Here is a 14,302-nt window from a genome sequence, read left to right as displayed (position 1 = left end):
CTCCCATAGAGCCTCAGCTGTCGCAGGAAGCAAGTAGGGGTATAACAACCGGGTCTTGTAATACCCAGTATTGGATAAATTAGATATGGGCCGTAAAATATCATCATCCCCCTCCCTCAACATAGGAGGGGGTAAAGATTGTATGAAGTGACGAAGTTGCAGAAACATAAAAAAATCTCTGTTAGTAAGAAAAAATTTAGATTTCAAATCTTGAAAAGAATACATTTGGCCCCCTGGATCAAACACATCACGAATGGCAGCAATACCCCTCGCCCTCCAGACCAGGTATTCACCGTATTCAGGAATAAACATAGGATTACCCCAGAACGTGTTATACTGAGATACAGTGTGGCGCCTGTGAAGCTTTCAGTTTATTTGTAACCAAACTAGGTAAGTGTCAAAAAATAGAATATTATTTTGCATGAATGGTGGGAGATGTGATTTGGGAGTATGAAGTAGAGCAGACAAAGAATAGGGAGAAGCTATTTCTTCCTCCAGGGACTTATGGGTGTATGTTTCACAACCCCTCAACCAATCACGTATATATCGAAAAAATACTGCATTGGTGAATGCAGAGACATGCGGAACAGCTAATCCACCATCAGATTTCCCCAAATACATCTTAGCTCTAGATATACGTGGTTTCCCAGCCCTCCATAAAAACTTAAAAATAGGCGAGTAATTTGAGTAATATCAAAACGGGCTAATCGTATTGGCAACATATGTAAAGGATAGGCCAGTTTAGGAAATATGATAGATTTCAACAATGCAACTCTTCCCAGGAGAGATAATGGAAGGTGTCACCAAATGTCCAATAGTTTAGATATGTTAGCTATCACTGGGGTGAAATTAGCCGTATACAACTTAAGAGATATTAGCCGGGATATAGATTCCAAGATATTTTATAGCTTGCTGAGCCAATCGAAAATTATCCAAGCATATAGCAGAAGGAGACAAAGGCGGGGACCCTGAATCATGCATATAAAGGACCTCTGATTTATGTAGGTTAATCTTATACCCAGCAAAAGAACCAAATTGTGACAGTAATTCCAAAATAGCAGGAACAGAGTTTATGAGATCTGACACAAACAAGAGCATGTCATCCTCAAAGAGACACACCTTCAATATTACTTTCCCAATAGAAATCCCTCTAAATCCCTCATGCTGGCGAAGGGCTATCGCAAGAGGCTCCAGGGCCAGTGCAAATGACAGGGGTGAGAGAGGACAACCCTGTCGAGTGCCTTTCTGAACTTCAAAAGGGGTAGACAAGTAACCATTTATAGAAACCTGCGTAATTGGGTCACTATTCAAAGTTTGTAATATTGACACAAACTCACCAGGGAATCCAAATCTCTTCAATGTTTCAAACAGGTGGTCCAAAGTGACAAGGTCAAAAGCCTTTTCGGCATCCATAGAAATTATAGCCTGAGTCCTAGGACCACCTGAGAAACCAAGAGCTTGTACAGCTGCCAGCACTTTCCGAATATTAACTACCGAATGGCGACCCATGATAAATCCTGTCTGGTCATTGGAAATAATAGTAGGTAAAATTAATTTCAAACGATCCGACAAGATTTTAGTTAACAATTTGTAGTCGACATCCAGCAGTGATATTGGACGATATGATCCCGGATCCTCCGGATCTCGATTGGGTTTGGGCAGAACTCTGACAACTGCAGAGTTAAAATATAAGGGTAATCTGCGCTCTTTCAAGATGGAATTGAAGACCAAACACAATGTGTCACTTACTCTATTAGCTAATAATTTGTAGAATTCCCCGGAAAGACCGTCCGGCCCCGGGGCCTTAAGAGGTTTCAATCCCACAATAGTCTTAAGGATTTCTTCCTTAGCAATAAGAGCAAGCAAGGACTCAGCCTGTTCTTCAGAAATACGAGGAGTGGAAATATCTGTCCAAAAAGTAGCTTTTTTTTAGTTCATCAATAGGACCTTGTGAGTAAAGAGAGGCATAGAAGTCTCTAAACGCTTCATTTATATCTTTCCTTTTATAAATTAGAGTACCATCCGGCTTTTTCAAAGCAGAGACTACAGTGGAAGAGCGTGTGGTCCTCACTAAATTAGAAAAAAGTCGACCCGATTTGTTCCCATGGTTATAAAATTGAAAATTAGTAGAGAAGGTATGTCGAGTCGACTGCTGTGCTAACACCTCTTCAAACTGAATCTTTGCCTGTATATAAGCGTCTTTATTACTAGGGGATGGGGAGGATTTAAAATTTACATATGCGGCAGTTAATCTTTCCTGGGATTGCAGATATAAAGCTGAAATATCTTTCCTAAATTTGGAAACATAAGAAATAATTTCTCCACGCAAAACAGACTTTGCCGTCTGCCAAAACAATAAAGGGTCAGAAACATGTTCCCGGTTATCATGAACATATTCCTGCCACTTCGCTTCTATCATATTCCGGAATTTTACGGAGGAAGAAAGGTATGATGGGAAGCGCCACTGGCGACAAGATCCCACATCTACTGATGTCGCAACAGTGCACCATATAAGTGCATGATCAGATAAACATATAGGTGCAATCCCTGTATCTAATACTTTAGAAAATAAAAATTTGGTCGGCAAAATATAGTCGATACGGGACAAGGTACCATGTGCTGCTGACATGCACGTGAAATCCCTATCAGTAGGATGATGCATCCTCCAACTATCCACTAAACCAAATTGAGAAATAAAAAATTGTAAATCTAATTTCAGAGGAGTGGGAATCCGTTTAGGGTTATGAGATTTATCCATATCAGGTAATTCCGTTAAATTAAAATCCCCGCCCACCAATAACTGCGAATCAGTGAATGGGTATAACTTTGCTAACAATCTCTGGAAGAAGACTTTAGAATAAGATGTGGGAGCATAAATGTTACAGAGCACCAGAGTCTCAGACAAAATAGATATATTGCTAATAACATATCAGCCTTCAGGGTCGACTATATTAGATTGAACCTGGGGAGATAAATCTTTCCTAACCAGTTTCGCTACCCCTCTGGCCTTGGAGTTGTAAGACGCATGCGCCACCAATGTAAAACCCAGACAATTTAACAACCTCGCTATCTGTCAGGTGCGTCTCCTGCAGTAATGCTATATCCATTTGCATTTTTTTAAGATACAACAGTATTTTCTTCCGTTTCACAGGAGAGTTAATCCCCCCCACATTCCAGGAACACAATTTAAGTTCTGACATAATTCGAATTGGACAAGATATAAATCTGAAAAAGTATACATATTTCACATCTAATAGTGAACAGAACTAGACCATACACTGCACCAGGGCCCCCAACAAAAACATAAAAAAATTGGGAAATAAAAAAAAAACTAAAAAAATTAAAAAAGGATAAAAAAGGAAAAAAGAAAATAAAAAACACAGAAATAGAAAACATGTAATTGAAAAATAGAAGCATCGTCAACATCTAGTGGACATAGTTATAGAACATGACAAATATTGAGAACCAATAGACCAATATTAAATCGGAACAGCAAAATTATGAGAGAATACACATCAAAAGAAGATAAAGGTTACAATCAATAATATATTCAAAACCAATATGTTAGATTCGCACAATGTAAAAGACATAATGCTGATAAGTAGAAGTATATATGTAAGCATATACCTATATGTGGACAGACGTATCTGTGAAGGCAATCTCGGTACAGTGAGCCAAAAACCCTCAATTGTGGACTATACAAAAAAAAAAAAAAATGTCATCCAAATAAATGAGGGATCGAACGCTGACCAACCATTTAAATATTGGACTATAAAAGCAAGGCATATACATTATGTAACAATATACTCAAGTATTTTGATCCACATCTGAGGCCGGTGCGGCGCCATCCTCTTCCTGAAGATAAGCCTGCGCATCAGCTACATTGGTGAAGTCTCTAGGACCTTGTGAAGTAATTACTCGTAGCCGAGCCGGATATAGAAGAGCAAATCGTTTACCCTCTAGAGACCTCTGCAGAGTAGTCCTGGAAAATAGAGATACACTTGCCATCCCAGGAAAGAGGGCCCTTCTTTTTGGCTGTAGACCAAATGAGTTCCTTATGGCGAAAATTTAGACACTTGAAGATGACTGCACGTGGCCTGGTGTTATGAGAGTCACGAAAAGGGCCTAAACGATGTGCTCGTTCAATCTCCATATGCTGTAATTCTTCTGAAATGCCCAGGAGCTCAGGAAGGTCCGATAGTAGAAATTTAGCAATATCCGGGCCTCTGATAGATTCGCTCAGGCCTATCAGACATAGATTATTACGTCGCAACCTATTTTCAAGATCGTCGACCTTGGACAGCAACTGTTGCTGTGTGGTAGTAAGTGAGGACACTTGCTGTTTTAACTCCGCAATGTCATGAAAATTAGCCCCGATACGATTTTCATTTTTAGAGATTTGATGGGGACATAGAGGACAATTGAGACTTTATGTCCGCTACTGCGCCCATAAATTTGTCAGCTTGTGTTTGTAATAACGGTCCAACAGTTTCTTGAATGGCTCTGACCACCTCCGCATACGATAAAGGAACGGGGGATACCAGAGAGTCCGAAGCTGAAGGGGTGGCATTAGAGTCAGGAGTCGTAGGAACGTTTTCAGTACGTTGCAAGTTGGTGTCCACACATTTGGCTCCACATTTACCCAGGTGATTTTTAGGAGTGGGCATTGAAGCCACGTATTTATCCATTCTTCAAAATAAATTGTCCAAAGGCCTAAATCACAACTGTGGATCTTCAAATCACTTTGGTCTTGCAATATATACTATGACCACTAGATGCCTTGTAATTCACATTATATCAAAGAACATAGGGGGTCATTCAGACCCGGTCGTTAGCGCCGATGCGCTCGGACCGGGTCAATGGTCCCCCACAGAGCATGCGCACGACGGCGCCGGCGCCGTCGTGCGCATGTGTGAGACCCGCTACGACCGACAGCGCCGGTCGTAGCGGGTCTCGATCCAAAGGGGGCGAGCTGTCGATATTGATTGACAGCTCAACCCGTTTGGAAGGCGGGCCGGGGGGGTGGCAGCCCAAACGGAGGCGTTCCCATGGGAACGCCTACCATTTGGGGGCGGCCCCACTGAGATCACTAGTGATGTCAGTGGAGAGCTTCCGGCTCAGACAGAGCCGAAAGCTCTCCAAGGCTTACGACAAGGGAGACCCTTCCCTAGGGTCTCGTTGTAAGCCCCGATGGTCGCGATGGTCTTGACCCACAGCCTTACCACCGCAAAGGAGGACGTCTTGAAAATTCAAGAGGTCCTCCCCTCATTCAGACCGACCGCACGCTCTGTGCGACCGGCTCTGAATGAGGTCCATATTCTTTATAATATTTAACCGTCCAGCAAAATTAGGATTCCACGTGGTTCAATATGAGGACTGCAATCACACAGGAGAGTATTCCAAAATTAGTGACCTGACTAGCAGTGTCAACAATATAGTAAATTGACAGGTGATGGTGATGGTGCCTGTCACAACAAAATAAATCTCTCCAGCTTTGAAGCATGAACCACGGGTTTGGGGGGGAGGCAAGATGTTGATGACTGTGTAGCAGGCTGAGTGAGGAGTCTGACAGGATGATGGTTGCAGCCCCAGGAGACAGAAGGGAAGCAGCACAGCCCAGCAAAAGCCTGTGCCTGGTGAGCTGAATTAGACAGCCCCAGACTATCGATTCAGGGATAATCAGAGGAGCAGGTCCAGCAGAGGGGAGGCTGCACAGCAGGGAGATGATGGCCCAGTTATATTACAGGGAGCCCAGCTTGATCCTGAGCGCAGGCCTGCATCCAAGATGGCGGCTCCCACGATTCGTGGCTCCAGCCACGATTATTTGTTTTAACGGGCCCTCAGGGCGGGTTCCAGAGGGCGGACAGGGGGCCGCGACGTCGTCTGGCCGCAGCCGCGGCGTCGCCGATCCACGGGGCTCCGAAATTGAGTCCCCGGCTTCTGGAGCTTGTGTAGACCGCGGCACCGTCAGAGCCGGGAAACGTTCCCGGAGCTCAGTGAGGCACCCAGCACAGCATCAGGAGGTAAGGGGAGGACGATGGACCCACTTGCACAATAATAGCAGCCCAGTGGGATACCTTAGAAAGGGGATCCTGAGGAGCTGCAAAAAAAAGCGTCCACTTTACCTAGCAGCCAAGCCACGCCCCCTAATATCATTTTTTAATGTGTTTATGGATATATTTTATATTAAAAACTTTGATATTTTGATATCTATATGCGCTCCTTGTTATTTGAATAATAATAGTTTTTGTTTAACTAGTGTAAAAGACTTCAGGTACTGTACATTTGTAACTGTATATATTTGTATGTCAGACACTAGCTAGCACTTGCAATCCAGTGCAAACAGGCTCTTGTGTACGTTTGAACTTGAAGTGAGCTGCACTTGCAATTGTTTTTCATAGATGTGTTATATTCTTTTACACTGCCAGGTGTTTATGCCGCTGCTCTGTTGGTTAGTTTAGCCAGCCAGCTCGCTGCAGCCTTTATCCAATATTGGTGAGGCGTTCAAAATTGACTGGACATGACTGGAAATTAATGTTACTGATGTTAATAACACTAGAGGAACAATAACAGGTCCAAGTTACATGTTTTCACTGTTTTAATTTTGGAAAGAAATCCAAAAACATGATTTAGAACCAAAACACAGGGTTCTGCGCCTATCTCTACTTATTATGTAAGGCGCTGCGGAACACTTGTGGCGCCATATAAATAAAGGATAATAATAATTATTATTATAGGACCAAGTTGTTCTCCAGAAAACTACAGAGAAATTGGAGAAAGGAGAGTTATGGCCATACACCTTGAGATAGAACTCACCATCAGACAGACAGATCCGCTGACAGATCCATGCAGTAATCATCGCTTTTTTTCAGGCATGCTAGAAGATTTATCATGAGAGTTAATTGCTGCTTGGTCACGGCCTTACGCTGTACGATTATCATCCCGATCAGCCGATAATTGGCCAATAATGTTGATAAGTGCAGAGTGATTGGCCACCCTTACTTCTCATAAGGTTGGAAAAGTCATTGTACTGTACAATGAAGAAACATGTCTGTATGTGTTCTCTGAGCAGCTTATGATCAGTTTGCAGTGTCAGAACCTCTTTATTTACTAATACCCATTTCTTGGGTTTTGCTACAGCCTAAACTTGGGGCCTGATTGGCCTGAGAGTATGCAAACCTGATGGTTGCGTGCTACTCTGACTGCGAGAGACCTGCTCATGCGGGAAGTGGGCAGGGCTAGCCTCCATTCCAGCAAACGGGGGCTAGTTTAACATTTCATAAGGTGCTATGATATTTGTTATATAATAAATAGACATTAATCTGAAGAGACTGCGCAGTGGCGTATCTATAATGGGTGCAGTGTGTACGGGGCACAAGGGTCCCCGAGTCCAAGGGGACCCACACCGCACACCCTGCACCCATATTGTTTTAAACTCACCTGTCCGTGGTCCAGCACTGGGTGTCAGTGCTGCTCAGAACACCAGAAAATGGCCACCAGTGGCTGGCCAGCCATGTCAGTCGGCTGCCGGCCACCAGGGAGAGAAGAGGGGGTCCCACACGGGGAGTGCACACGGGCCCCCTCCTCTCTTAAGACACCTCTGTGCCAGAGCCACTCTCTTTGTTTTTAATAATTTAGGAGATGATTCAGAGGAGGATGCAGGTAAAGCATAGGGCAGAATCCATGTAATTTCATTGGGCATTTCTCAGCGGTAAATGGGTGGGGGGACTGACACGACCGGCTGTGGTCAGTATAGACAGGTGTAATTTCCAAGGTTGCATCCATAAAGTGTCTTTCTACGCACATCGGTGGATTAACAGAGCAGCCAGTGGGTGTATCAATAGGGAACCCATCGGCTGCAGTATTACCATAAAGATGCAGTAGTGGCTACTGAAACTTAGGGTTATATTCACTGGCATAAATATAGATGGTGTCTTCTTCATCTTGCGTCGGGAGCCGGCTCTTCTGCAGCAGGGGTGAGTATGTGAGTGTGTGTGGTGTTTGTAAGTATGTATGATTGTGTGTGTGTGTGTGCATGAGTGTGTATCCTGGTTTCAGTGTGTCCTGTCCAGTGTCACTGTGGCCCCCTGTAATGGGCGCTGGGAGAACTACATCTCCCAGCAGCCCTTGCCGAACCCACCAGCCCCCGGGACTCCCAGCAGTCCCCTCTCCAGTAAGAAGAGAGTGGGGAAGCCACCGGGAGCTGTGGAGACCACCGGGGACTCCCGTGCAAGTAAGTTACTTTTTATTTTTTTTTTGTATTTACGCGGCGCGTGGTTTTCAGTGATGAAAACCCTGCATCCACTGTTTCTTTAATTGAAGCCTGCGGGTATCGGGAGTGTGCATACCCGCAGGATTCTGAAATTGGGCACGAGGGGCACAAGGTTTTAGCCTCACTAAACCTCGCTCCCAATTGAATATACCCCTTTGTGTAGATGAGGGAATTGGGAGAGAAACGGCAATAGTAGTGATGAGGAACAGTACAGTTAAAATGTCTAAAAATCAGATAAAAGGAAGAACAGTGCTGGTAGATGCAATAGCATCTAATAAACAAAATGAGTTTGGAGCTGTTAAAATTACAGGACTTAGGATAAAGTATTCTTAAAGATGTATAGGTGATAAACAATGGTAGATGCTACAGTGGTATAAGATACATTGACAGTGGTACAGGAATGATAAAAACAGTGTAGAGTCGAAAAACATACATACTGTACAAAAATTAAAGTGACGCAAACTAACTGGTAGTTGCTTGTAATGCCGAAGCAGGGTGTTGGCAAAAGGTGTGTCCAGGTTATAATGAAAGCTGGTGGCTGAGTTGCAGGGCATCCAAAAGCTAAAAAGATCTTTTATAATTTTTTCAATGTTGTAAAGAGTTCTTTTTAATGGTTGACCTCCTGTGTTCCTCCTGTTTATCTCCTGTCTAACTCTTTAAATTATGCTGTGCATGTAATACCACTTAGAAAAAAAAACACTATTATTAGACAGTCAAGACAGTCAAGGTTACACTTTTTATTTTTAATATTATTATTACACAGTCAGTGTGTAATACGGAGATCCCACTTTCACTGTGTGTGAATCATGACCCGCTACTGTATGATCTTCCATACTGTATGCCATGGCATAGCGCTACAAGGGTATGGCTATGGCGTAGCACCACTGGCAATGCATTGCAACCCCGCCACTGGGCACGCGAGATCCTATTTGTACTGTAACCCCTCAGAACTGGCTATAAGTCACCACAGCGCCAACTGTGCAGACATTGATGCAATTTTGCGGTTTAAACGCAGAGTCAGTTTGTAGTGCAGGGACCTCTCTCTCAAACAGAGTCAACTATCAGTTACTGAACACATTAAATCACTAAAGTTTCCAAGTCTGGGACAGCATTGCCTTTGATGCAAGTTTGCGCTCTAGAGCACAGTCAGTTTGTAATACAGTGACTTCCCTCCAAACAAAGTCCACTACTGTAGCACTTTCTGAAGTCATGAATTTACTATTGTGTATACTGTAGTCTCGGACAGTGCAGAATGGCACAAGTGTGAAAATTCAACAGTACTGTAGCAATACAGACAACTTTGCATGCGCCATGGCATAGCGCTACTTGGTTTATGGCTTGGCTCCACTGGACATGCGGCACACATTCCATTGTCATTGCAACCCGTCCACTGGGCATGCGCTGATATTGATGCAATTTTGCGGTTTAAACGCACAGTCAGTTTGTTATACAGAGACCACTCTCTTTAACAGAGCCCATTACCACTTGATGGTCATAAAAAATCACTATAAGGTCCACGTCTGGGTCAGCGCCGGCATTGACGCAAGTTTGCGTCCTAAGGTACAGTAGTGTATGTACAATAATAAAAATCCTATTTTCGCTGTTTGACTCCCGAAGCACTGGGCATGCGCTCCACATGTACTGTATTGAATACTGAATATTTTAAGTGAAGATTTTAAAAATAATTTAAAAAAACATATTTTCAAGGTCTCGAACCCACGGAACAAGAAGAGGGGAGAAGCAGTGAGACTAGGCATTAGACCACTAGGCCACATGCTTCACCCATTACTAGAGTTCTGTAGTTTGTAAAGGAATGAAACCTCTACAATGTCTAAGTCTGGGACAGTGCCGACAGTATTTACATTTGCGCAAACACAGTATGATTTCAACCGCACAGTCAGTGGGTAATACAGAGCTTGATGATTTCAAACTTTATTAGACATTCTTCTACCACTTTATTATACCGTACATTCCTGATTCCATGTGGAAAACGCTGTAATACTGTATAGTGTACCGAATCACCGCTTCTGTCAACCAATCATTGGGCAGTGATACAGAACATACCGTACGGTACATTGGAAATCACACGCATGCGCTATGTAGTTTAGGAAAAGTGACATCTGGTGGGCAAAATGTTGTATTACACGTAATGAAATCAGACGCAGGCGCTATGTAGTTTAGGAAAAGTGACATCTGGTGGGCAAAAAGTTGTATTACACGTAATGACTTTTTTCATTACTAAACTTTCTTTGTGGCGCGACTCATGGCGTGGTGTGTGGCGCGCCATGCGTCGCGTGAGAGATAACACTGTGATGCCACGTTATAGCTGGGCAGATCGGTATGCAGCCTTGTAACAGGTCTGCAGCCTGTACCCTACTAAATATATAGTGAAGCATACATATGTAGTAACTAATTGCACCCCACCCCCATAAACCCTCACCGACACCTAATGCAAGTCATACAATTCTAAAATAAACAGACCCTAAACAGCATCCCATGTATCTAGGAGTTAGTATATAGTTATATATCCAGACCTTAAATCACCTGGATTATGAAGATATTAATTAATGACAATATACCTAGATATCAATATATTCAAACAGTACAAGTATTTCTATATCAGATGATTGGTGCATATATCTTTTTTACCTAGAAAATCAGTATATTCAAACCGTACTGTATTTCTATATAGGGTGACTGGTGCCAATAGATCTTTTACCTAGAAAATCAGTATATTCAAACAGCACTGGTATTTCTATATCAGATGACTGGTGCCAATAGATCTTTTACTTAGAAAATCAGTATATATTCAACCAGCACTGGTATTTCTATATCAGATGACTGGTGCCATAGATTTTTTACCTGCAAGGTGAGAAGGGGAAAATAAATGAGTCATATCATCATCCCTCACTGATAGCAGAGGATAAAGCTAGTAAGATCTCCTGTCTAACTCTTTAAATTATGCCGTGCATGTAATACCACTTAGAAAAAAAACACTTTGAAATAAAAACCTATGCAGCCTTATAACAGGCCTGCACTCTACATATATATATATATATATATATATATATATATATATATATACACACACACACACATATATATATATAGCACACATATACAGATACAAGATGTACACATACATAGGTACATATATACATGTACCAGATATACAGAGGTACATATGCCAGATACATAGGTACATACATAATACACACATATACATAGGTACATACCACAGTCGTACAATGCAAGCTGGCTCTTCATCAGTTATCAGTAAAGTTTCCCCAAAGAAAGAAGGGAGGAGGAGAGAAAAGGGCAGGAGCTAGATACAGGCACCCGCCCTGGTATCACAGTGAAGCAGACATCAGTGCTGTGACTGCACAGGTATCACACGGACCTGGGTCAGCGTGGGCGGGGGTGATGTTTTACAGTAGGGATGGGTAAAACAGCAGCTGCAGGGGTGGAGTCAGATTGGACTAGCAGCAGCTGTCAATGCCATAGAGATGAAGGATATCTATCAGGAACATTCTTAATTTTTTTTGCAGGGGTACTCAGCGGTGCCCTCCACCTGACTCTACCCACTAATAAACACTATTACTCAATACATAAAGTTAAGTAATAGCATCCGCTCTTCGTGTAGGGGAGTGTTTATTTATTATTTATGTATTTACTTTGTATGGTTGTTTGTTTACTGATTGTAAACAAATTGGAACTAGCACCATTTGCTTATCCCTCTAAACTAGGGTTTCCCAAACTCGATCCTCAAGGCACTGTAGCAGTCCAGGTTTTAAGGATATCCATGCTTGAGTTCAGATGGTTAAGTCAGACTAACTGAGGTACTAATTAAGTTGTTTGTGCCTAAGCATGGATATCCTAAAAAAAACCTGTACTGTTAGGGTACCTTGAGTACTGAGTTTGGGAAACACTGCTCTAAACTGTTTATGAATGGACATTTATACTTTTGCACAGTACATGTCCCCACATTGAGGCGAGGCTGGGTATACACATACACATATAGCTCTACTCCAATGTTAACGTTGACCAAGCCACTATTCAGCATGTTGACACTGATGTACCGTCAACATTGTTGAAATATTCATAATGTCTTTTGGGTGTAATTCTATCCCCAAAGCTAACCTTAACAATAACCCTAACTCTGATCCTAAGCCTAATGGAAATGTCAACAGTATGATAATGTAGACATTTCCTATGTTGACATTTGGTCGATGTCAACATTTTTCAGGTGTAGATATAAATGATGTTGACATTTTAACCTTATCGATATCATGAATGTCTACTTTCTGCTGTCGACATTGTGATCGGTGACTTATTGACTTCACACCAAGTGCATAACATGTATTTTAATACTATGGAACTAACCAGTATGCCTCTGTCTTTTAGTGGTGCACTGAAGCGGCTTAAGGAAGATGATTGGTTCTGAAGACAAAATGATAAGCAACTCCTCCAGCTTGGCTTGGGTGGATCCTTGTGTTCAAGAAACGTGGTTGGAGAATGCTCTGCTCTCTGTCTGCTACCTGCTCGGACTGTTTGTAGGAGGCCTGGGAAACATACTAGCCCTCTCAGTCTTTGCTCAAGACCGTCAGCCTAAATCTCCTTCTGACATCTTTCTACTCCACCTGGCCCTATCAGATCTCTTCCTGTTGCTCAGCCTACCCACTCGGCTCTTCTACCACCTCTCAGGAAATAGCTGGCCCTTCGGCTCGTTGGCATGCAGGCTCTCTGGATTTGTTTTCTATCTCAATATGTATGCCAGTCTTTACTTTCTGGCAGGGATAAGCATTGACAGGTACCTGGCCATCGTACACCCCCTTAATTCTGTAAAATTCCGGAAGCCATTACACGCTCATGTGACTTGTGGCTTATTGTGGGCTATTGTCGCATTTGCTACAGCGCCATTGCTGTTAGGCCGTGGAGTAGCAATGGATGAAACGGTTTGCCGGTTGCTGTACCGTGAAACTCCATCTTTGCGAGCACTGTCATCACTGAGTGCTGCATTCGCCATCCCTTTCTTAGGCACAGTCATTTGCTATGGTCTTATTTTGAAGCGTCTTAGGAAAGGAGGTGACAGGAAACCCAAAGAGCGTGCAGTAAAGATGGTGCTGCTGGTTCTTACAATATTCCTCATCTGCTTTGTTCCATACCATCTCAGTCGTACACTTTATCACGTGTTGATGCCGGGAGGTGAAAGCTCTGCCATGCTATCTTCCTGTGACTTGAGGCAAGGTTTAGCATTGGCAAATAGATTCACTTCCTGCCTCAGCACCCTGAATGCTGCACTAGATCCGCTGGTCTATTTTTTTGCTGTCAAGAAATTCCGTCAGACTCTTGCTCATTTGCCATGTACACAGGATGGGACAGACAATAGGAAAACCCGTGAGGAAGGACGAACAGAAGACAGCTCTCTCAGTGCCAAGACAGATGTATGATGGGACATGAACTAACAAGTTCAGGAGCAGATAGAAAATGCTTATTTAATAACACCAGCAATGGAGCTAGTCCAGTCTGGTCCATCAAAGAACAAATCATTTCCAGACAATTTTATCAGAGACAGACATTGAAACAAGGCACAAATAAAAATCACTGTAATTACTTTGTGATCAAAGACTGAAAATCACATCCTGCATTGTTAAAGTCTGGCCACTTAACACACGCTAATTATTCAGCCATTTTTCTCCTGTGAATGGCGTTTTCTGTGGCGTCCCACAGACACCACTAACCAAAACTAGTCCCGAACTGCGCCAGCATGCACCATAACTCTGGGTGAACAAAAAAAATCACAAAAATTAGCATACTAAGGGCCTGATTCAGACCCGCTCACGAGCGGGTCGATGTTTGGCCACTGCGCATGCGCACGCCGGAGCCGGGTCTGACGTGCACGAGACCCGGCTAGCAACGGGCGCTCCGTCGCTCCGGGTCTCGCACCAAAAGGGGGCAGCTGTCGATTTTCATCGACAGCTCACACCGTTTTGGAGGCGGGCAGGGGGGGTGGCTGGCCAAACGGATGCC

At 43.1% G+C, this 14,302-nt stretch overlaps 1 protein-coding gene across 1 annotated transcript; it reads left to right on the top strand.

Moving 5' to 3' along the window:
• Positions 1–12,702: 12,702 nt before the first annotated feature.
• GPR17 (G protein-coupled receptor 17) lies at positions 12,703–13,995 on the top strand. The gene has a single exon (XM_088479275.1). The coding sequence runs from the start codon at positions 12,703–12,705 to the stop codon at positions 13,720–13,722; it is 1,020 nt and encodes a 339-aa protein (XP_088335401.1). The 3' UTR covers positions 13,723–13,995.
• Positions 13,996–14,302: the final 307 nt, after the last annotated feature.

Source organism: Taudactylus pleione, unplaced genomic scaffold (assembly GCF_031769625.1).
Source record: "Taudactylus pleione unplaced genomic scaffold, aTauple2 ptg000229l, whole genome shotgun sequence".
Classification (NCBI taxonomy): Eukaryota; Metazoa; Chordata; class Amphibia; order Anura; family Myobatrachidae; genus Taudactylus; species Taudactylus pleione.
Note: the sequence above shows the minus strand (reverse complement) of the source record. Positions and strands in the feature narration are given on the sequence as shown.